The sequence below is a fragment of the Nicotiana tabacum genome, chromosome 6 (genome assembly GCF_000715075.1).
Source record: "Nicotiana tabacum cultivar K326 chromosome 6, ASM71507v2, whole genome shotgun sequence".
Taxonomy (NCBI): Eukaryota; Viridiplantae; Streptophyta; class Magnoliopsida; order Solanales; family Solanaceae; genus Nicotiana; species Nicotiana tabacum.
Genome location: NC_134085.1, coordinates 148,321,071 through 148,345,925, shown reverse-complemented (window position 1 = coordinate 148,345,925; position 24,855 = coordinate 148,321,071). Strand labels below are relative to the sequence as shown.

Below are 24,855 nucleotides of genomic sequence, written 5' to 3'. Positions count from 1 at the left end.
ACACAATTAATTAGTACTTATTACTAATTTTTTAATTATTTCATATTTTTTAGATGTAATTTGCATGTTCAAAGTACAAATGAAAAGTAGATTTAAATTACACACATGAAAAATATTTTGATGTACAATATAAAATTAGTTGAGATGCTTCATTAGATTGCACCTCAAAAAATTAAAATAAGTAAAATTATCATATATATCTAATTAAATTTTGATTGTTCATGTTTGTAGGTTCAAACAATATCCAATCACCATGACATTGTGACGACCCAAAGGGTCATCACCTGTTTCCTTATCCATTTTGTGCTTCCGAGGCCTTGAAAACCTCATTTAGAGTCGCCTCGATTTACGTACGCAGTTCGGGCGCGTAGCCGGAAAGCTTAAATATGAAATTCTGTGAAAAATGCAAGTTTTGAGTTTAAAATGAATAAATTTGACTTCGGTCAATATTTTGGGTAAACGGACCCGGACCCGTGATTTCATGGTCCCGGAGGGTCCGTAGGAAAATATGTGACGTGGGCATATATCCGGAATCGAATTTCGAGGTCCCAAGCCCGAGAAATGAATTTTTAAGTAAAATTATTTTTCTGAAATTGTTAAGGAAAATTGAAATGAAATTTGATTAGAACGTGTTGGTATCGGGCCTGTATTTTGATTTCGGCATCCGGTACAGGTCTTATATATGATTTAAAATGTTTCTGTAAAGTTTGGTTAAAATCTGACGTCGTTTGACGTGTTTCGGACTTAAAATCTTAAATTTGAACTTGATGAAGTTTTTGGAAAAACTCTTGATTTTGAGGTTTGATTCATTGTTTTTGAGGTTAGTTTGGCGATTTGATCGCATGGATAAGTTCGTATGATGTTTTTGAGTTAGTGCATGTGTTTGGTTAGGAGCCCCGAGGGCTCGAGAGTGTTTCGGAGTGGTTTTAGACTTATGAAAGTTGCAAGTTTCCAGTTTTTGTATGGTCTTCTTCGCGTTTGTGGGAGAACCCTCGCGAACGCAATGTGTAAAATGTTGTTGAAGGAACTTCCTTCTACGCGAACGCGTAGCCCAGGTCGCGAACGCAAGGCAGCAGGGGGCTATACCTTCGCGAACGCGGTCCTGGCCACGAACGCGAAGGTCAATCGAGCCTAGGCGGGGGTAGGGTATTTACCTTACGCGAACGCGATCACTGTGTCGCGAACGCGAAGGCTTTGGGAGCTAATGCTCCGCGAACGTGAGCCTATTGTTGCGAAAGCGAAGGTCTTCAAACCCGACCCATCGCGAACGCGAGATGCCCCTCGCGAACGCGAAGAGCAATTTTGCCCAGTTATTTTAAAAACCCCAAAACAGAACCATTACGAGATTTCATAACATTTTCATAAACCCTTTCTTCTTCAAAGCTCCTAGACGATTTTTGAAACATTTCTTCACCAAAGTTTCTTGGGTAAGCATTGTTTAACTCGTTTTCTTCATTTTTATCAACATCTATTGAAATTCTAGGCCTAAAACATGAATTAAGGGTAGAAATTAGGGAATTGGGTAGAGTTAGGGATTTTTGATTTTTCTTGATTTAGACCTCGTTTTGGGGTCGAATTTGAAAACAAATTATATATTCGGGCTCGTGGGTGAATGGGTGATTTGATTTTGGTCCGAACCCAGTGTTTTGACCAAGTGGGCCCGGGGTCGATTTTTGGGAGTTTGGGAAGAATGCTTGGAAAGATATAATTAGGCATTGGGTTCGCATTGTTTAACATTTATTGATGTATTGAAGTCATTATTGTATAGATACAATCGATTTGGAGCCAAATTCGAGAGGAAAGGCGTTAATTGAGGATTGATTTGGCCGTGGAAGTTTGAGGCAAGTGTTTGGTCTAACCTTAGCTTGAGGGATATGAGTTGAGTCTTATTTGCTACGTGCTAATTGTCGAGTATGACGTATAGGCATGGTGACGAGTATCTATACGTTGGTGTCTAGCATGACCGTGAGTCTTTATATTGCGGATATTCTGATTTTTGTTGTATATTTCATGCCTTAATGATGATTTCTATGTGTTGTAAAAAAGCATGTGAGAGACATTGTGATCTTTGAACTTCGAGGAGCATTGGCTCGAGTTATAATACAAATTGTGAAAGTATATGAGATAATTGAACCCTTTGGAGCATTGACTCAAGTGGTAAAATGAGTTATAAAGTAAGAAGTGAAATAAAGAGAAAGAGTTATTGAATTGTTCCCTTACTGGGATGTTTGTTGTTTTGTTGATTATCTCCCTTGCCGGGATGTTGAGATTTATTGATATTGTTCCCTTGCCGGGACTTAGCTGTTTAATTATATTCCCTTACCGGGATTTCTACCATTATCTGTCTACTCCCTTGCCCCTTTGTTTGTGATTGTTATTTGGGTGAGGAAGAGTGTTAAAGCACGAAGGGTGATGCCGTGCATTGTTTGATATTGTGAGGAAAGAGTGTAAAGCACGAAGGGTGATGACGTGCCGTTCGATGTACCATTCCGTACCGATATTCATTGACCATGTGAGGAAAGAGAGTAAAAGCACGAAGGGTGATGCCGTGCACATTATTATGATACGATTGATTTGGTGAGAACGAGAGTAAAAGCACAAAGGGTGATGCCGTGCACATTATTATGATACGATTGATTGGATGAGGACGAGAGTAAAAGCACGAAGGGTGATGCCGTGCAAATCGTTGAATTCTGATTCTTGTCGATATTTTGGCTTTGATGTTTCTTTCTTTTATTGAGGTTTTCTATTTGGAACTGTTACCTCCCCACAACATGTTTCCCCTTCCCACATTGACTGATTATTTTCTGTATTGTTTTCTGCTGTACATGTAGATATTTGAACTGCACAGGTTATTTGGTAGTCTGGTCCTAGCCTCGTCACTACTTCGCCGAGGTTAGGCTAGGCACTTACCAGCACATGGGGTCGGTTGTGCTGATACTATACTCCGTGCTCTTTTGCATAGATCCAGGTACTGGATAGCAGCAGTAGCGCGGAAGCCAGCCTTCAGTCCACCGAGACACCGAGGTAGCCTTGCAGGCGTCCGCAGGGCCGGCGTCTCCTATATCTTATTTTTTATTCTGTTATCTCATATATTCAAGACAAACAATGTTATATTTCTTTCAAACGGTTGTAGTTATTACTCTTAGTAGTTCGTGAGTGATGTGATACCAGTTCTTGGGCATATGTTGACTTTCGCATTATTATTCAGCTTATTTAATTTTGGACTTTCGCTTATTTATTTAATTCCGTTGTTTTCATGCTATCACTGATAATTATTAAAAGAAGTAATTTGTTAATGAAAAAGGTAGTTAAGGGTTGGCTTGCCTAGCTCTTATTAGTAGGCGCCATCACGACTCCCGAGGGTGGAAAATCCGGGTCGTGACTTTATGTAATCAAGAACGACACGGCGATCTATAGTGATTTTTCACAAGAAAATTGTACGTTTTTTTAAAATATTTAATCATTTACTCAAATCATTATTTTAATAATATTTATAGTATCTGGAAAATTATATACTACATAGCTCGGCATATACGTGCAACGCACGTGTCGAGAAACTAGTATATATATATATATATATATATATATATATATATATATATATATACACACACACACACTTGGTAATTATAATTAATATTTGTGTATATGAATATAAATGTTAACTAAGTTGTAGAATTCAATTTAGAATTGAATTCACGTGTATTATCAACAAAAGAAATGAGTTACATGTTTTTTAATGGAGACTAAGTTGTAGATATCAATTTAGAATTGAATTCACGTGTATTGCCACAAAAAAAAAGGGTTACATGCATGTTTTTTATGATAAACTTTTAGAAACCACTATGTTTTAGTGATTATTAGCTTGCTATAGCTACCATTTACTAAATTACTTCTTATAGCTATATTTTCAGTTGTTATAGAGTGTATTCGATGTATTTTTGCTACTGTATTCATGAATACAGTAGCAAAACTTCGCGGAAAATAGAGGAGTCCAGCTAAGCAAATAATGTATTCGACTGTATTCGCGAGTTGTATTCGTGAATACAGTAACAGAATTTGCGGAAAAAGGTCTTCAGCTATTTAAAAACGGTAAGTGAATCAATTAACGCAATAGACTCCTAATATAACTCAACAAATGTCACGACCCGGATTTTCCACCCTCGGAAGTCGTGATGGCGCCTACTCGAGAAAGCTAGGCAAGTCGCGTAATACATAATCCCTAACTCTTTTATTTAGCCTTTTTAACTATTTAAACTAACATGTGAATAACAGTGAAATATTAATAATAATTAGATACAAGCGGAAGACTTAATCTGATAAATTAACCATAAACAGTACGACAACGACAACATACATCTCTACCTGGAATCCGGTGTCATAATATCACGGGCTGTCTACGAACACTACATACAAATGTCTGAAAAGAAAGTACAATCTATCTCGGAAGCAAATGAAAACAGAATACATATAAAGGTAGAAGAGAACGTCGGGCCTGCGGACACCTGCAGTGTTCCAAAAGCTACCGCTCTGGGATCTACACATAGTCTAGAGTGTAGTATCAGCACAACCGACCCCATGTGCTGGTAAGTGCTTGGCCTAACCCCAGCAAAGTAGTGACGAGGCTAGGACCAGACTACCAAATAACCTGTGCAGTTATATAATATGCAGCGAAAAATAAGACATGAATAAACAAGTAAAGATGGGAGGGGGTACGTGTCGTGGGGGAATATCAGTACCAACAGTAAATTAAGAAAAAAGCATAAGAACAATTAAGAAATTACAGCAAAACAATAAGAAACTCGTAACCAATCTATAAACATTTCGTATTATCAATTGCTGTGGCGCGCAACCCCATCCCAAAACATACTAACTTTGTTGCGACGTGCAACCCGATCCATATCATTTATCACTATTGCGGCGTGCAACTCGATCCAAATACAGTATTGTTGCGGCGTGCAACCCGATCCAAATATAATATTGTTGCGGCATGTAACCCGATCCACTTATACAGTTCAACACCAATCACAACAAGAGTCCCCGTAAGGGATCAATAAAAAAATAATACTATCCCGGTAAGAGAAACGACAGTATAAGTAACTACGTCCCGGCAAGGGAAATCAACTATAATCAAACTTGTTCCAACATCTAAATACCTCAATTAGCACCAATGCTCAATCATAAGTAATTCTCACGAGAATAATCATAATCCTTGCTCAACACAGAGAATCAACAACTTAGGCATTCGTAGGATTTATCAAGAACACAACAGTTTCAATTTAAGACTCGCAGTCATGCTTGACACCAACGTATAAATATTCATCACCATGCCTATACGTCGTACTAAAAAACTAACATGTAGCAAATAGGACACAACTCCTAATCCCTCAAGCTAAGGTTAGACCAAACACTTACCTCGATGCCACAAACACAATTCAAGCCTCAACAATCGCTTTACCTCTTGATTCCACCACCAACTCGCTCGTATCTAGCCACAAGTTACTTAATTATATTAATAAATACTAAATGAATCAATTCTAATGCTTGGAAATAAGTTTTCTAAAGTTTTTCTCAAAAAGTCAAAATTCGACCCCGGGCCCGCTTGGTCCAAACCCGAAATTCGGACCAAAACCCAATTATCCATTCACCCCCGAGCCCAGATATTCCATTGGTTTTGGAATCCGACCTCAATTTGAGGTCTAAATCTCCCAAATTTCAATATTCTTAGGTTTTTCCCAAAATTCCCAATTCCACCATGAAAACCATAGATTCTAGGATGAAATCTTGTAAAAAGAAGTTAAGGAGTAAAGAAAATGAGTTAGAAATCACTTACTAATATTTTGGAGAAGAAAGGTTGTTTGAAAAATCGCCTCTTATGTTTTTGGGGTTTTGAAAAATAACTGAAAATTCCGTTTAAATATACCCCCCTCAGACCCCATATGCGGACCATACAAAATGGAGTGCGGCCGTGGAGCTCACAAGGTTGACTGAAGTGACATGCTTTAGTATTTTTGCCATAACTTTCTCTAAAATTATCCAAATTGTGATTTCTTTACCTTTCTGGACACTAGACGCGAAGGGCTACAACTTATGTTTTTGAATCATCTCAAATTTCCTTGTAAATCAAAAGATATAGGCTTCCGAAGTCGAACTAGTGAACCTGTGCGGACCGCACAAAATCGAGTGCGGCCGCAAAGCCCTCACTACGGACAACACAAAACCAATGCAGACCGCACTGGTGGGTTCAGAGATTTGCACTTCTCTGAACCTGCAACATCCATATTTTAAGCCTAAGACATCCTGGAACCTACCCGAAACTCGCCCGAGCCCTCGGGACTCCAAACCAAATGTGTATACTAACTCAAAAACATTATATGGATATACTCGTGCAATCACATCATCAAAATAACATGTAAAACCATGGATTAAACCTCAAAACTCATCCTTTTTCCTCAAGAACACTTAAAGTTCATAACTCTTCAACCGGAAGTCCTACTCACGTCAAATAGACTCCATTTTTATTACCAAATTTCATAGTTATCTTTTAAATATTATAACAAGTTTGTACCGGGCTCCGGAACCAAAATACGGGCCCGATACCATTGGTTTCAAACATTAATTCTTTTCTTCATTTCTTAGATAATTCAGTAAAACAATTTCTTTCAAAAATTGATTTCTAATGCTTGGGACCTCGGAATTCATTTCCGGGCATACGCCCAAGTCCCATATTTTACTGCGGACCTCTCGGGATCATCGGAACATGGATCCGGGTCCGTTTGCTAAAAATGTTGACCAAAGTCAACCATAACCAAATTTTAACTCTAGAAATTTCTATTTCTCATATTTTCACATAGAAGGCTTTCCGGATATAGGTCCGGACCACTTACGCAAATCAAGGTGAGGTAAAAGGGAGATTTTTAGGCCTCAAAACACTGAATTTATTTTTAAAACAAGTGATGACCTTTTGGGTCATCACATCATCCACCTCTAAAACAACCGTTCCTCCTCGAACGGACATAAGAAGGAAGTACCTAAGTCGGGAAAAATATGGGGATAACGACTCCGCATATCGGACTCGGACTCCTAGGTCGATGCCTCAGTAGGCTAACCTCTCCACTGAACACGAACAAAAGGAAAACTCTTCGATCTCAACTGACGAACCTGCCAGTCTAGAATAGCTACCGACTCCTCCTCATATGACAAGTCCTTGTCCAATTGGATAGTGCTGAAGTCTAACACGTGGGATGGATCGCCGTGATACTTTCGGAGCATGGACACATGAAATACTGGATGCACGGTTGATAAGCTCGGCGGCAACGCAAGTCTGTATGCCACCTCCCCCACTCGATCAAGAATCTCAAACGGGCCAATGAACCTAGGGCTAAGCTTTCCCCTCTTCCTAAATCTCATTACACCCTTCATAGGTGACACTCAAAGCAATACCCGCTCACCGACCATGAAAGCCAACTCTCGAACCTTGCGGTCGGCATATCTCTTTTGCCTGGACTGAGCTGTACGAAGCCTATCCTGGATAATCCTGACCTTGTCCAAGGCATCCTGGACCAGATCCGTACCCAACAACCGAGCCTCCCTCGGCTCAAACCATCCAACTGGCGACCGATACCGCCTACCATACAAAGCCTCATAAGGAGCTATCTGGATACTCGACTGGTAGCTGTTTTTGTACGCAAACTCCGCTAAAGGCAAGAATTGATCCCACGAGCCTCAAAAGTCAATCACACAAGCTCGGAGCATATCCTCCACAATCTGAATAGTACGCTCGGACTGCCCGTCCGTCTGAGGATGAAATGTTGTGCTCAACTCGACCCGTGTGCCCAACTCTCGCTGAACTGCTCTCCAGAAATGGGAGGTAAACTGCGTACCTCAATCCGAAATGATAGACTCGGGTACACCATGAAGACGAACAATTTCCCGGGTATAGATCTCAGCTAACCTCTCGGAAGAATATGAGACTGCCACAGGAATAAAATGTGTTGACTTGGTCAACCTATCAATAATAACCCACATTGCGTCACTTTCCCTGAGTCCGTGGGAGTCCAAAAATGAAGTCCATAGTGATCCGCTCCCACTTCCACTCGTGAATCTCAATCTTCTGGAACAACCCACCAGGTATCCGATGCTCGTACTTAACCTGCCGACAATTCAAACACCGAGCCACATATGCAACGATGTCCTTCTTCATTCTTCTCCACCAATAATGTTGCCGCAAATACTGATACATATTCTCGGCGCCTAGATGAATAGAGTACTGGGAGCTAGGGGCCTTCTCTAAAATCAACTATCGGAGTCCGTCAACATTAGGCACACAAACTCGACCCTACAATCTCAAAACTCCATCATCTCCTAAGGTAACCTGCTTGGCACCTCCGTGTTGCACCGTGTCTCTAAGGACACATAAATAGGGATCATCATACTGCCGAACTCGGATACGCTCCAATAAAGAAGAACGAGCGACTGTGCAAGCTAACACACGGCTGGGCTCAGAAACATCCAACCTCACAAACTGATTGGCCAAAGCCTAAACATCCAAAGCAAGCGGCCTCTCACCGACCGAAATATAAGCAAGACTGCCCATATTGGATAATCCTGGATAATCCTGACCTTGTCCAAGGCATCCTGGACCAGATCCGTACCCAACAACCGAGCCTCCCTCGGCTCAAACCATCCAACTGGCGACCGATACCGCCTACCATACAAAGCCTCATAAGGAGCTATCTGGATACTCGACTGGTAGCTGTTTTTGTACGCAAACTCCGCTAAAGGCAAGAATTGATCCCACGAGCCTCAAAAGTCAATCACACAAGCTCGGAGCATATCCTCCACAATCTGAATAGTACGCTCGGACTGCCCGTCCGTCTGAGGATGAAATGTTGTGCTCAACTCGACCCGTGTGCCCAACTCTCGCTGAACTGCTCTCCAGAAATGGGAGGTAAACTGCGTACCTCAATCCGAAATGATAGACTCGGGTACACCATGAAGACGAACAATTTCCCGGGTATAGATCTCAGCTAACCTCTCGGAAGAATATGAGACTGCCACAGGAATAAAATGTGTTGACTTGGTCAACCTATCAATAATAACCCACATTGCGTCACTTTCCCTGAGTCCGTGGGAGTCCAAAAATGAAGTCCATAGTGATCCGCTCCCACTTCCACTCGTGAATCTCAATCTTATGGAACAACCCACCAGGTATCTGATGCTCGTACTTAACCTGCCGACAATTCAAACACCGAGCCACATATGCAACGATGTCCTTCTTCATTCTTCTCCACCAATAATGTTGCCGCAAATACTGATACATATTCTCGGCGCCTAGATGAATAGAGTACTGGGAGCTAGGGGCCTTCTCTAAAATCAACTATCGGAGTCCGTCAACATTAGGCACACAAACTCGACCCTACAATCTCAAAACTCCATCATCTCCTAAGGTAACCTGCTTGGCACCTCCGTGTTGCACCGTGTCTCTAAGGACACATAAATAGGGATCATCATACTGCCGAACTCGGATACGCTCCAATAAAGAAGAACGAGCGACTGTGCAAGCTAACACATGGCTGGGCTCAGAAACATCCAACCTCACAAACTGATTGGCCAAAGCCTAAACATCCAAAGCAAGCGGCCTCTCACCGACCGGAATATAAGCAAGACTGCCCATATTGGCTGACTTTATACTCAAAGCATCGGCCACTAAATTGGCCTTTCCCGGATGATATAAGATGGTGATATCATAGTCTTTCAACAGCTCCAACCACCTTCTCTGCCTCAAATTTATCTCCTTCTGCTTGAACAAGTACTGTAGACTCTTGTGATCCGTGAACACCTCACATGCCACGCCATATAGATAATGCCTCCAAATCTTCAACGCGTGAACAATTCCTGATAACTCCAAATCATGGACCAGATAGTTCTTCTCATGAATGCCGCGAAGCATAGGCAATGACCTTGCCATCCTGCATCAACACCGCACTAAGCTCAATACGAGATGCATCATAGTAAACTGTATATGGCCATGAACCTGTGGGCAAAACCAACACCGGAGCCATAGTCAAAGCTGTCTTGAGCTTCTGAAAGCTCGCATCGCACTCGTCCGACCACCTGAACTGGGCACCCTTCTGGGTCAAGCTGGTCATCGGGGCTGCAATGGACGAAAACCCCTCCACAAACCAACGATATAGCCTGCCAATCCCAAGAAACTCCGGATCTCTGTAGCGGATGCTAGTCTAGGCCAGTTCTTGACTGCCTCAATCTTCTTCGGATCAACCTGAATACCCTATGCCGATACAACATGACCCAAGAATGCAACTGAACTCAACCAGAACTCACACTTCGAAAACTTGGCATACAACTGACTATCCCTCATAGTCTGAAGAACCACTCTAAGATGTTGCTCGTGCTCCTCCTGGCTACGGTACTAGATCAAAATATCATCAATAAAAACTATCACGAACGAATCCAAGTAAGGCCTGAACACTCGGTTCATCAAATCCATAAAAGCTGCTGGGGCATTTGTCAACCCGAATGACATCACCAAGAACACATAATGCCCATGCCGAGTGCGAAAAGCTGTCTTAGGGACATCGGATGCACTAATCCTCAACTGATAGTAGCTAGATCTCAAGTCAATCTTCGAGAATACCTTGGCACCCTGAAGCTGATCAAACAAATCATCAATCCTTGGCAATGGATACTTATTCTTGATTGTAACCTTATTCAACTGCTGGTAATCAATACACATTCTCATCGATCCATCCTTCTTCTTAACAAACAACACCGACGCACCCCAAGGCGAAATACTAGGTCTAATGAAACCTTTTTCAAGCAAGTCTTGCAACTGCTCCTTCAACTCTTTTAACTCAGGCGGGGCCATACAATACGGCGAGATAGAAATGGGCTGAGTGCCTGGAGCTAAATTAATGCAAAAGTCAATATCTTTGTCGGGTGGCATACCCGACAGGTCTGATGGAAATACCTCAGGGAACTCACGAACAACCGGCACAGAATCAATAGGAGAAACCTCGACACTAGAATCATGAACATATGCCAAATAGGCCAAATACCCCTTCTCGACCATACGCCGAGCCTTAACATAAGAGATGACACTACGAGTAGAATGACCAGGAGTCCTCTCCACTCCAAACGAGGTAAACCCGGCAAGGCTAAGGTCACAGTCTTGACATGACTGTCCAAGATAGCATGGTAAGGTGATAACCAATCCATCCCCAGTATGACATTAAAATCAACCATGTACAGAAGTAACAAATCTACACGGGTCTTAAGACCCCCAATCACAACTATACAAGAATGATGGACTCGATCTACCACAATAGAATCACCTACCGGTGTAGATACATATACAGGAGCATTCAAAGAACTACTAGGCATGATCAGATACGGTGCAAAATAAGACGACACATAGGAGTAGGTAGACCCTGGATCAAATAAAATTGAAGCATCTCTGCTACAAACCAGAACAATACCTGTGATAACTACATCGGAAGCCTCAGCCTCAGGCCTGTCTAAAAGAGCATAACATCGGGAACCCCTCTAAGACTTGAGTTGGGCCCACCGAAACTGTCTGGGCCGAAACCTTATGATCAAAGTCAACCTAAGACTCCGCCGCTGGTGCTGCAGCTTTGGGTTGAGCGCTGCCCCTACCTCGGCCTCTAGCACGGCCTTGCCTTCTACCCCTCGTGGGAGCTGCTACTGGGGGCTCGAGCTGCTGATCAGTGGATGAGGAAGCGCATATTCTCGCCATCTGTGAAAGGACAAAGTATAAATTCAATTAGCATTGAGAAACTAAACCGCACGATATGAAAGAATAAATGTGAAGTTTTTCCTAACTCTGTAGCCTCTAGGGATAAATACAGACGTCTCCGCATCGATCCCTCAGACTCTACTAAGCTTGTCCGTAAATTGTGAGACCTATGTAACCTAGAGCTCTAATACCAACTTGTCACGACCCGGATTTTCCACCCTCGAGAGTCATAATGGCGCATACTCGGGAAAGCTAGGGAAGCCACGTAATATAGAATCCCTAACTCTTTTATTTAACCTTTTTAACTATTTAAACTAACATGTGAATAACAGTGAAATATTAACGATAATTAGATACAAGCGGAAGACTTAATCTGATAAATTAATCATAAATAGTACAACAATGACAACATACATCTCTACCCGGAATCCGGTGTCACAATATCACGAACTGTCTAGGAATACTACATACAAATGTCTGAAAAGAAAGTACAATCTGTCTCAGAAGCAAATAAAAACAGAATACATATAAAGGTAGAAGAGAACGCCAGGCCTGCGGACACCTGCAGGACTACCTCGGGATCTCTAGCTGGACTGAAGACAACCACCCAATGCTACGGTCCAAAAGCTACCGCTCCGGGATCTACACATAGTGCAGAGTATAGTATAAGCACAACCAACTCCATGTGTTGGTAAGTGACTGGCCTAACCCCCGCGAAGTAGTGACGAGGCTAGGACCAGACTACCAAATAACCTGTGCATTTATATAATATGCAGTGGAAAATAAAATAGGAATGAACAAGTAAAGATGGGAGGGGGTATATGCTTTGGGGGAATATCAGTACCAATAGTAAATTAAGAGAAAAGCATAAGAACAATTTAGAAATTACAGCAAAACAATAAGGAACTCGTAACCAATCTATAAACACTTCGCATTATCAATTGTTGCGGCGTGCAACCCGATCCCAAAATATAATAATTTTGTTGCGGCATGCAACCTGATCCATATCATTTATCACTGTTGCGGCATGCAACCCGATCCAATTATATTATTGTTGTGGCGTGCAATCCGATCCAAATATAGTATTGTTGCGGCGTGCAACCCGATCCAAATATAATATTGTTGCGGCGTGCAACCCGATCCACATATACAGTTCAACACCAATCATAACAAGAGTCCCGGCAAGGGATCAATAAAGAAACAACACTATCCTGACAAGAGAATCGACAGTATAAATAACTACGTCCCGGCAAGGGAAATCAGCTATAACTAAACTTGTTCCAACATCTAACTACCTCAATTAGCACCAATGCTCAATCATAAGTAATTCCCACGATAATAATCATAATCCTTGCTCAACACAGAGAATCAACAACTTAGGCATTCGTAGGATTTATCAAGAACACAACAGTTTCAATTTAAGACTCACGGTCATGCTTGACACCAACGTATAGATACACATCACCATGTCTATACGTCGTACTAAAAAACTAACATGTATCAAATAGGACACAACTCCTAATCCCTCAAGCTAAGGTTAGACCAAACACTTACCTCGATGCCACGAACACAATTCAAGCCTCAACAATCGCTTCACCTCTTGATTCCACCACCAACTCGCTCGTATCTAGCCACAAGTTACTTAATTATATTAATAAATGCTAAATGAATCAATTCTAATGCTTGGAAATACGTTTTCTAAAGTTTTTCCTAAAAAGTCAAAAATCGACCCCGGGCCCGCTTGGTCCAAACCCGAAATTCGGACCAAAACCCGATTACCCATTCACCCCCGAGCCCGGATATACAATTGATTTTGGAATCCGACCTCAATTTGAGGTCTAAATCTCCTAAATTTCAATATTCTTAGGTTTTTCCCAAAATTCCCAATTTCACCATGAAAACCCTAGATTCTAGGATGAAATCTTGTAAAAAGAAGTTAAGGAGTAAAGAAAATGAGTTAGAAATCACTTACTAATATTTTGGAGGAGAAAGGTTGTTTGAAAAATCGCCTCTTATGTTTTTGGGGTTTTGAAAAATGAAAAATAACTGAAAATTCCGTTTAAATATACCCTCCTCAGACCCCATATGCGGACCATACAAAATGGAGTGCGGCCGTGGAGCTCACAAGGTTGACTGCAGTGACATGCTTTAGTATTTTTGCCATAACTTTCTCTAAAATTATCCAAATTGTGATTTCTTTACCTTTCTGGAAACTAGACGCGAAGGACTACAACTTTTGTTTTTGAATCATCTCAAATTTCCTTGTAAATCAAAAGATATAGGCTTCCAAAGTCGAACCAATGAACCTGTGCGGACCGCACAAAATCGAGTGTGGCCGCAAAGGCCCCACTGCGGACAACACAAAACCAATGCAGACCGCACTGGTGGGTTCAGAGATTTGTACTTCTCTGAACCTGCAACATCCATATTTTAAGCCTAAGATATCCTGGAACCTACCTGAAACTCGCCCGAGCCCTCGGGACTCCAAACCAAATGTGTATACTAACTCAAAAATATTATATGGATATACTCGTGCAATCACATCATCAAAATAACATGTAAAACCATGGATTAAACCTCAAAACTCATCATTTTCCTCAAGAACACTTAAAGTTCATAACTCTTCAACCGGAAGTCCAACTCACGTCAAATAGACTCCATTTTTATTACCAAATTTCATAGTTATCTTTTAAATATTATAACAAGTTTGTACCGGGCTCCGAAACCAAAATACGGGCCCGGTACCATTGGTTTCAAACATTAATTCTTTTCTTCATTTCTTAGATAATTCAGTAAAACAATTTCTTTCAAAAATTGATTTCTAATGCTTGGGACTTTGGAATTCATTTCTGGGCATACGCCCAAGTCCCATATTTTACTGCGGATCTCCCGGGATTGTCGGAATACGGATCCGGGTCCGTTTGCTCAAAATATTAACCAAAGTCAACCATAACCAAATTTTAACTCTAGAAATTTCTATTTCTTATATTTTCACATAGAAGGCTTTCCGGATATAGGTCCGGACCACGTACGCAAATCAAGGTGAGGTAAAAGGGAGATTTTTAGGCCTCGGAACACTGAATTTGTTTCTAAAACAAGTGATGACCATTTGGGTCATTACAACAAACTCAATTATAACATACAAAATTTGTGTTTCTGGTTATAGAAAAGATTCTCAACCGAAAAAATACCCCAAAAGCAAAATAATCTTCAGAGATTCAATTCATCATTTCTTTTTTTAGTGGTATCTTTACTAAAATATTTTTAGTGGTATCTTTACAAAATGATTTATATATTAAAATTATATAATTACATTGAATATAGTTAAATACATAAAATATATTGAATACATGAAGTATAGTAGGTCATCTATAGTGCAAAAATATATGAATACATATTGCAGATACATTTGAATACATATATACATCTGAATACATAAATTATATTAATTAAAAAAACATATGAATACATTGACGGAATACAGCGAGACAGTGAATACAATGAAATACAACGAAATACATTAAAATACAATGAAAAAAAGGCAGTGAATACAATGAAATACAGCGAGATATACTGAAATACAATGAAAAAAAAGTTAACAGACTCTTCAAGTTCCTCATCCCCAAACTCCGTCCCTAGTCCATCGATATCCAGGCCACCACCATGTGGGGCATCGCCGCCGGTTAAGTGAAGAGAGTTGTTGAAGAAGCACCAATTTAAAGGATCAAACGGAAACTAGAGACAGAACTTCTTCAGATCTCACAAGGCAAACATGAACAATCAACGCAAAATCTAAGAAAAAAATTAAAATGTGTAACAGAACTGTGTGAAAGAAATCGCCGGCCGGAGGAGGGTTTTAGGGGTGACACAACAAGGAAGGGGGGAAGTGGTCGCCAGCCGGATCTGTTGTTGGCGGAACACAACCCCTGCTAGGGTTTCTAAAAGCAGAGGGAAGAGAGAGGGAGAGAGAAATAATACACAGCGTATTTAATGGCTTAAATGTAGAAAATGGTCATAAATAAATATTTTGCTATAAAAATTAAAAAGTAGCTATAGAAGATAATCTTTTAAAAAAGTATTTATTTATAATAAATAAGGTATCAACCTTTGCTTAAAATATCCTTTTTATAATGGAGACTAAGTGTTAGAATTCAATTCTAAATTGAATTCAGGTGTATAGGAATTGTCAACAACAAACCCATTTGGAATGGGATTATATTTTCAGTAGGAAAATATTGACCATAAGGCATGTGATTTGTATTTTTCATCAAATCCCATAAGGCATGTGATTTGTATTTTCCAATGGAAATTATGTATATATATGTGAGTCCTTATTAAGAATTGGTTATATAGATCTTATACATATTGTATGTATGTATGTATGTATGTAAGAATTGGTCATGTAGATCTTATACATATTTTAAAGTCCTTGAGAAAAAAATTACTTTGAGAAAGTAATAGTGCAATAAAAAGTCTAGATAGAAAATACTAACACAAGAAAATTATTTCTTGTTCCTCTATTTTTGAGTTGAGATTTTTGAGAAAAAATTTCAATACAATATTTTCATTCAATTTGTTCGCGTGGTTTCATTAACCAAAGAGTTGATAACAAGGATCAGTCTCGGTGTGAATACGCATAGAGTCTTCGCACTATCGAAGAAATTTAAAACGACTCTCTTCACCAGATACATCTTAAATCCGATCTTTGACATGTAAATAAATATTAAACATGAAAAATTCTGCGTAAAATTATTATTATCTTCCGTTGCGTATTATGAATACATCTGTGCAATCCTAACGCAGAACGTTGGAAGAAGGACGACAGAAAATAAAGCAAAGACGACTGCTGACAATTACAACCTAAAGCTTTCTAGACTTTCGAAGTTATTATGCTGACAGGGAGACCCTTTTTAGCGACAACCATATAAAAATAAAAGTGGTTTTGTTAGAATCCTATTTTGCATGAAAGCTACTACTACCAGTTTATCGTGTAGAAATAGTATTCACTAGCCACATTTTGGTCCTGTATAATAAGCAGTATCCTGAAGTTTTAAATTTCACAAGTGAAAATTTGAAGTTAAACTCCATAATATTGGCTATTTTTTAAATTACATAACTGAAAACTGGTTTATTTGTGAATTTTTCCTGTTTATTTTTAACTTGATAATGAATAAGTAACTTAAAAACATAAGGAAACACTGACAATAGAGAGATTTTGTATCACACAAGTTTATTAAGGACTTCCAAGTTCCATCTACCAGAGTGTATAGTCCAACGAGCTGGGCCAAAATCAAGTATGTTAGTTGGCTAAATATAGTATGTGGTCATACTACACTAGAATGCCGAACTTTCATTCAGTAATGTAAACTTACTCATTAATCAAATGCAAGAAGGAAAATTTGTCTCTTTGGTTATATATTTTCACCACGCCTTTCACTTAAAACTAGAGTCAATATGCACATGGCCCGACAGTTATTTAAATATAATCGCGTGCGTACTCAGGAACGTGGTGTATATTATACAAAATGGAGAGAAGATGAGGCTGGCTCTGTGGCTCATGGCCATTTTTAAAAGCATTATCCTCCACTTAATGCTGTAGAAAGGGAAAGCAAACCAGCCTAAGCACATCTTTAAATATTCTCCACTTTTTGTCTTCCTTAATCATTCATTACCTACTATCCCCTAAACACCATTAGCTGCATTCACATGTTAATAAACAACCAAGTCTAAACTTATACATAGTCCACATCTGTTACATCTCAGGTCTCCCAACCTAAAAATCAATTCTTGAAATAGCTCTCCTTTCTCTACTGACCTACTGCATGTAGGTGCTTCTTGGATACAGCTTCTGTGGGGAAGTGTTTAAGAGGTCAGAAATGTTCTTGTTTCTGGTTAATTGTCTTCTCTTCTTTGCCAACATCTTAGCAGTATTTTCAGCATCATTGCCTCAAGATGCTGTTCATCTACTTGGGTTCCGCAGCAGTCTCCCAGAGCCCTCTCAACAATTGCTCCCTTGGAATCAGTCCATCTCACACTGCCAATGGAAAGGTGTTTCCTGCTCTTCAAACAGAACCCATGTCGAATCATTGAAGTTTACAGACTTCCTTCTATCTGGGATCTTGGACAAGGCCTTTCCCAATCTTTGCCGTCTTCCTCACATGGTCTCTCTTGATCTCAGTGGCAACCATTTCACTGGTGGCATCCCCGCTATGCTCGCAAACTGCAGCCAACTTGACACGATTTTCCTCAACGACAACAGATTTTCAGGATCCATCCCACCAGAGATTTTCAAATCAAGCAAGCTTTTACAACTTGATTTGGGTTACAATCAGCTCAATGGCACCATTCCTTCTGAGGTAGGCCTTTCTACAAGCCTTCAATATCTCGGGCTGTGGGAAAATTCCCTTAGTGGAAACATTCCAAATGAGCTATTTGATTTGCCAAACTTGACAGATCTCTACCTCCAAAGAAACAATCTAACAGGACCTCTTCCAGATTTCCCATCCTCGTGTTCACTTTCCCAGCTTTATATTTTTGAGAACCATTTTTCAGGTTCTTTGCCAATTACCCTGGGTAATTGTCACAACCTTACTGCATTCTACGCATCATCTGCTAATCTTGGAGGAGTTATTTCCGCAGAGGTTTTTAGAGGCCTTTCAAACCTCAAGAATCTCTCTTTAGATGATAACCACTTTATAGGGGAAATTCCTGAAACCTTATGGACAGGGAGCTTACAAGAGTTAGTTCTTTCCCTCAATAAGTTTAATGGAAGTATATCCGAAAAGATTGGAGGCTGTCATCAGATAACTTACATTGATTTGTCAGTTAACAAATTAACTGGTCAGATTCCCAGGTCAGTTGGACGTCTGAAGAATTTGAACAATCTTTATCTGTATAAAAACATGCTTAGTGGTTCATTACCAGCAGAACTTGGAAACTGCTCTTCTCTTGTTGAAATCAATCTCGTCAATAACTCCATCAGTGGGGAACTTCCTTCAGAACTTTGCAACCTTCAAACCCTAGCAAAATTTTATGCATTCAAAAATCAAATTCGAGGTCAAATTCCAGAATGCATAGGCAGAATAAGCGGACTGGAGGAGTTAGGTCTTTATGAGAATCAATTGACAGGCAAGATACCACATGGAATTACAAATATGACGAAACTTGCATTTCTTTCTTTGGCTCATAATAACCTTACCGGGGAGGTGCCACCAGATCTGGGGAAAAAAAATGTTCCTGGCTTATTTAAGGTTGATTTAGGTTATAATAACCTCAGCGGACACATTCCTTCTGAAATATGTAATGGAAACAGGCTTGGAGTCCTGACTCTTGAATATAACCGTTTCAATGGAAGCTTCCCAACAAGTATCGCAAAATGCAAATCTGTATATAGAGTGAACCTTCTCAACAACAATCTGCAGGGGAGTATTCCTGACGACATTGAAAAGAATGAGAATATTTCTTACTTGAATGTTCGAGGAAATATGCTTGCAGGAAGGATTCCAGCAGCGTTTGGCTACTGGACTAATCTTTCAACAATTGATCTTTCAGAAAATATGTTTTCTGGCTCCATACCTGCAGAATTTGGAATGCTGCAAAATATTGTAAGACTGAGAATTTCTTCAAACAGACTGAAAGGACAAATTCCACTTCAGTTGAGTTACTCTGCGAAACTGGCCGAATTGGATCTCAGCAACAACAGTCTTTCAGGAAGAATTCCGAAAGAAATTGCATCATCTTCAGTATTGACAAATCTTCTGCTGCAGGACAACAAACTTTCTGGTGCTCTTCCGGACACTTTCACCTCCACACAAAAGCTTATAAAGCTGCAGCTGGGGAACAACTTGCTCGAAGGCCCAATTCCATGCAGTCTGAGTAAACTTAGGCAACCTAATTTTGCACTGAATCTGAGCATGAATAAGTTTACTGGTGAAATTCCTAGATGCCTAGGCAATCTAGACACACTGGAGGTCCTTGATATATCAAGCAACAACTTGTCTGGTGCAATACCATCAGAAATGGACAAGATGATAACCCTGTCATTTCTCAACATATCATTTAATAACTTGTCAGGGCAGATACCCATTTCATGGGGAAAACTATTAAGTTCACATCAAGGATCTGTCCTGGGAAATCCAGGACTCTGCTTATCAGGCGCTCAAGGTAGTAACTGCAAGCATGTGAAAAAATCACATGTAAAATGGAAGACTTTGGCTGGTGTAATTAGTGGATGTGTGCTGTCCATGGCAATCATAGTTGCTGCAACATACTTACTAGTTACTCGGCGTCCTAAGCATCAGCTCATCAAGTGTCAATCAGGGCTTGATGATCTACCAGATGGTATAAGTTTTGAGGACATTGTACATGCAACAGAGGGCTGGAGCGAAAAATACGTTATCGGAAGAGGCAAACATGGAACAGTCTATAAGATGGAAACTGTGAAATCCAAAAAGCATTGGGCTGTCAAGAAGATTGATTTAGCTGAGAGAGCATTCAATGATGAAATGACAACCCTAAATCTAGTCAGACACCGCAATTTGGTAAAACCGGGAGGATACTGCATCAGACACGGATATGGCTTCATTCTAACAGAATTTATCCCTGGGGGGACTCTTCATTATGCCCTTCACCAGAGTAGACCACCTGTAGTCCTGGACTGGGAGTCCCGCCATCGTATTGCTCTTGGTATAGCTCAAGGTCTGTCATATCTTCACCATGATTCTGTCCCTCAAATCATTCACAGAGATCTCAAATCAGATAATGTAATGTTGGATTCTGAAATGGAGCCAAAGATTGGAGACTTCGGGATTGCTAAAATAGTATCAGATTCTGATGAAAACTCATCAAAGTCCACAATTGTTGGGACCCTAGGATACATTGCTCCAGGTTAGCCACACTTTACTACGCTAATTTCAGTATAATTCAGCTGGCATATTACTTTGATCAGCTAATCACTTTTATTACTTTCTCCCCTGACCCCTCTATGTCCTTCTCCCTCCATCAATTCAGAGAACGCATACTCAGTTCAATTGACAGAGAAAAGTGATGTGTATAGCTATGGAGTTGTTCTACTGGAGCTCTTCTGCAGAAAAATGCCAGTAGACCCCAGCTTTGAGGAAGGATTAGACATCGTTTCCTGGGTTAGGAAGTACTTGCAGAGAAGCAACAATTTCTTTTGTTTTCTTGATGAAGAAATTCGCCTCTGGGATGCAGAAGTACAATGGAAAGCCCTGAAAATAGTGGATCTGGCACTTCAATGTGCTCAACTCGAGGCAAATGCGAGGCCTGCGATGAGGGATGTAGTAAGGTCTCTTGTCGAGTTAAATCATAGATGTAAAGAGAAGAAATGAAGCTTTTAACACTGTAACTCGGTTCATTTTTCCAACTTCCAACATAATACATGATCCTGAATCTTTCATTTTAACTTTCTGACAACCAATGCAACAACACAGATTAAAAAAATGAATGATGTTTCCAGTACAAATTTAAAGTATGTCCTATTACTTCCTCCAGCTGCTCCAAATTTTGAACAAATTTCAGGTTTTAAAATTAAAAAGAGAGCAAGAATGGACAACGCATTGCTACAATCTAGTCCTATTTTGTGGCTTATAAAAAGAAAGAAGACTAGAAAAACAGCACTTCACAATCAGCAGAAAAAGATAGATTTTGTTGGATTTGATAGAACTAATGATGATGGCTCCTGCAAAAGAATGCAAGAATCGATGATGTCTGCCTTGCCCTTCTTCTTTGAGTACCAGACTTCCAATGACTGAATAATTTCTAGAAAAGAAAATCAAAGAGGATATGATGAATAGAAATAGTTTGTGGAACAATCATTATATTTCATGCAAATACAGATTTAAATAAAAGAGACATAACTCAGGTATGGGTTATGACAGAACTTCTAACAAGACTTGACTGAGAAATGGCAAATCAAATAGGAAAATCAGAAAATGAGAGTATAATAATAGTCCTTGTAGAATTAATCAAAACTCAGTAGAAAGGAAATACTCAAGAGGTGCAAGAATAAATTGGTACTGCTACTACAAATGACAAACAGATGAAAGGCATGTCTCAATTATGAAAACTGCAGCACCGGAGTTAGTACAATGCGCACTAATCATCAGAGTAGAAAAAGTCCAATTGAAACCTTTTCAGAATCGTATTGTTTATCCAATTGACTTGGATGTGCATTACAAACAAATCCACGCAAGATTTTGACTACTTTCAGGTTAAGTTTATTCATTAGAATTTGCATTGGACATACTCACATGACAACACTACACATGTTGACAAGTTTCGGACTTCTAGCAATAGAACTTCCATTTTGGAGTCAGATCCACTAAATTCCCAAACTTCTACACTTAGAAATGCATTTCCGCGCCAAAATATTTGAGACGAAGTCCTAGAATTTGGTGCTTGCTCCAGTACCAAAGCTAGTGCAAGCAGCTAAAAAGAGAAAGTATAAAACATTGAAGAGAATAGTTTAGATACGCGATAAGCCGATAACCAAGATTGAAGAGGAAGAAGTTCTGCATAGTTTCTCAAAAAGAGCTAATCATATTCTACATCCGATCACATTGCTGAAGTTAAAAGTATAGTCATAAATGTTTGAAACCCTAGTCCAAAGGTAAGGTCCCTAGAAACAAGAATCTACAGAAATGCTCCAAGAAACAAAGTAACATACTCAAAAGCTTTTCAAATAGCCTCAAGGTGAAGAATTTAAAACAAGGTTAGACTTGTCTGCTTCCTCAGTCTAATAAAGTATGATTCAGGGCTCAGGAGTTTGTCTACTTTGAATTTAGAGAACTACTCCATTACTGGCTATGTTACCTACAACTAACTTGTAAATTAACAGCTCAATGGACCTATACATTGTCTTGTTGGGTATTCGAATACTTACAACCAGCTAAATTGAACAATAGTTTATTAATATACATGGTCTATGGACTATTAAGCACAGAGCAACATGACAATATTTTCAATGAAAGTAAAACATCACCATGAGGAGGATGGAATGTCCAATCACGTCATAAAGAATTAGATACATAATAGAGCTTGGCAATCTGTTTGATTAACACTAAACAATGCTAACTTTTAGAAAAAGCTCGAGTTCTACAATTCTTTCATATTTTCTTCACAACTGTTCCAATCAATCATGATAATGTATATCTATCTGCAAGAATATTTCAACGAAACATATTTTTTGTCATTTGATTTTACATATATTAAATGAAATAAAGGACCTAAAAGTCAGGTTACTAGACGAATATTGATAAGTTCCAAACCACATCTGTTTGCCTCAATCTCTTTTTGTCAATCAATACCATTATACATGATAAGGGAACAAACTTAAAGGACAATATGATGTATACCAGCTTTTGCATATGATCAATGATGGATCAATTCCTAGTTGACGCAAACATGACAAATAAAGCCTATGGCAAGATACGGAACCAACAAAACCTCTCCCGCTCGGTGTATTGAAGTCCATTGCCCCCATTCTGGGTACTCAATAGAAGTCCAAAACATATCGAGTATCTAATTACCAAGTCTACCAGATGAGTTCCAGAACTGGAGATTTCAAAAGGTTTTTTTTACTGATTAACCAGCTGACTAAGAAATAACACTATGCTGCTAGGTGAAATTACATTGTTACATTGTCTCTGTATAGGTCACACGTTTGAGCCGTGGAATCAGCCACTGATGCTTGCATTAGGGTATATCGATAGACTACCTACATCACACCTCTTGGGGTGCGGCCTTTTCTGACCCTGCGTGAATGTGGGATAATTTGTGCACATGCTTCCTTTTTATACTATATATTGAATCCCTCGGCTTCTTTGTCTATTTAATTCTCTATATTTTGACTACTTTTAGTGAAAATACTGGTTATGCCACGAGCTAACTAGTGAAATAATAAAGCAAGGATGTGAAGAGAAAAGGAAGATATGAGAAATATATTCTTGAGCAATAAAATAGGAAGATGAAGAGCATTATTTGATCGCGAAGCTGCGAACCAAGAGCACACAAGAGATATCAGCAACATCAGACTTTAGTCACAGTCATAATACGCCATCTATTCTGTTGTTTTTCACTTGAATCAGCTTCAGATTCTTTGTTAAATTTTAGAGAGCCGAAATTGGGAAAAGCATTGTACCTGTTGATTGATGGATCGGAGCATGGGAAACAAAGCAATTCAAATTATAAAAGATAATGCATAGCTATTACTACTTCAGAAAATCATTTTTGAACATTAAATAGATTGGATTGATATAATTTTGTGAAGCTCTTTTCAGTTTGTTTCCAATTTGCTTGTGGCCTTGTGGGGTAGTGATGCTGAGAGCACTAAGTTTTATTTACTGTAACAATAATTGATTATAATAAGTTACTTTGATAGTAAGTAAAATTCTGTGACTTCAGTGTTAATATTTAATTACTTTATGTAACAAAAATAATTTTTAACTTTATTGTAATAGTAAGTAATATTTAATTATTTTAATATGATAAAAAAATAATTTTATGAATTCACTGGTATAGTGCATAATGTTTATGGTGTGTTTGGTACGAAGTAAAACATTTTTCGAAAAATATTTTTCAATTTTTTCATGTTTGATTGGCATAAATATTTTGGAAAATATTTTCCTCCTGAACTCATTTCCGTCCAATTGGAGGAAAATATTTTCCCTATCAAAAGAAGGGAAAATATTTTTCAAAACTTTTCATCAATCTTGCCCACTCTATTCCCCATCCCCACCCCTCACCCCTACCCAAACTCTTCACCCTCCGTCCTAAATAAAAATATTATTAAGAGTACTTTTGTTACTTAACTTTTATTGTATCGTATCGTTAAATCCGTCGTTACATAACGACGAAATGTGCCACTTTATGTAACGACCGATTTGGTGTGGTCGCGTCGTTACCTTGTCTTTTTCTCTCAATCTCACCCTTTATTATTATTAAATTATTTTATTTTATCATTTACCCTATCTTTTTATATAGTAATTTTACCTTGCATCATAAATTTTCTTTATAATATTGCAAGTTTATTCTTCATAATACTGGTGCGTGATATC

The 24,855-nt window shown here is 39.2% G+C and overlaps 1 protein-coding gene and 1 long non-coding RNA gene across 3 annotated transcripts; one reads left to right on the top strand and one right to left on the bottom strand.

The window, feature by feature from the left end:
• Nucleotides 1-17,166: 17,166 nt before the first annotated feature.
• Nucleotides 17,167-24,073, bottom strand: LOC107765257 (uncharacterized). Of its 2 annotated transcripts, XR_012710806.1 has the most exons (5): nt 23,940-24,073; nt 19,355-21,064; nt 18,978-19,210; nt 18,592-18,798; nt 17,167-18,494 (listed from the first exon to the last, which is right to left on the bottom strand). It is a non-coding gene; the product is annotated as an uncharacterized LOC107765257 (long non-coding RNA). The 2 variants fall into 2 exon arrangements; XR_012710805.1 differs by lacking the exon at nt 23,940-24,073 and having other exon boundaries at nt 18,978-19,162; nt 19,246-19,383.
• On the top strand, nt 17,656-21,203 carry LOC107765256 (uncharacterized). Its single transcript, XM_016583879.2, has 2 exons — nt 17,656-20,665; nt 20,789-21,203. Exons 1-2 carry the CDS (start codon nt 17,656-17,658, stop codon nt 21,127-21,129), a joined length of 3,351 nt encoding a protein of 1,116 aa, XP_016439365.2. The 3' UTR covers nt 21,130-21,203.
• Nucleotides 24,074-24,855: the final 782 nt, after the last annotated feature.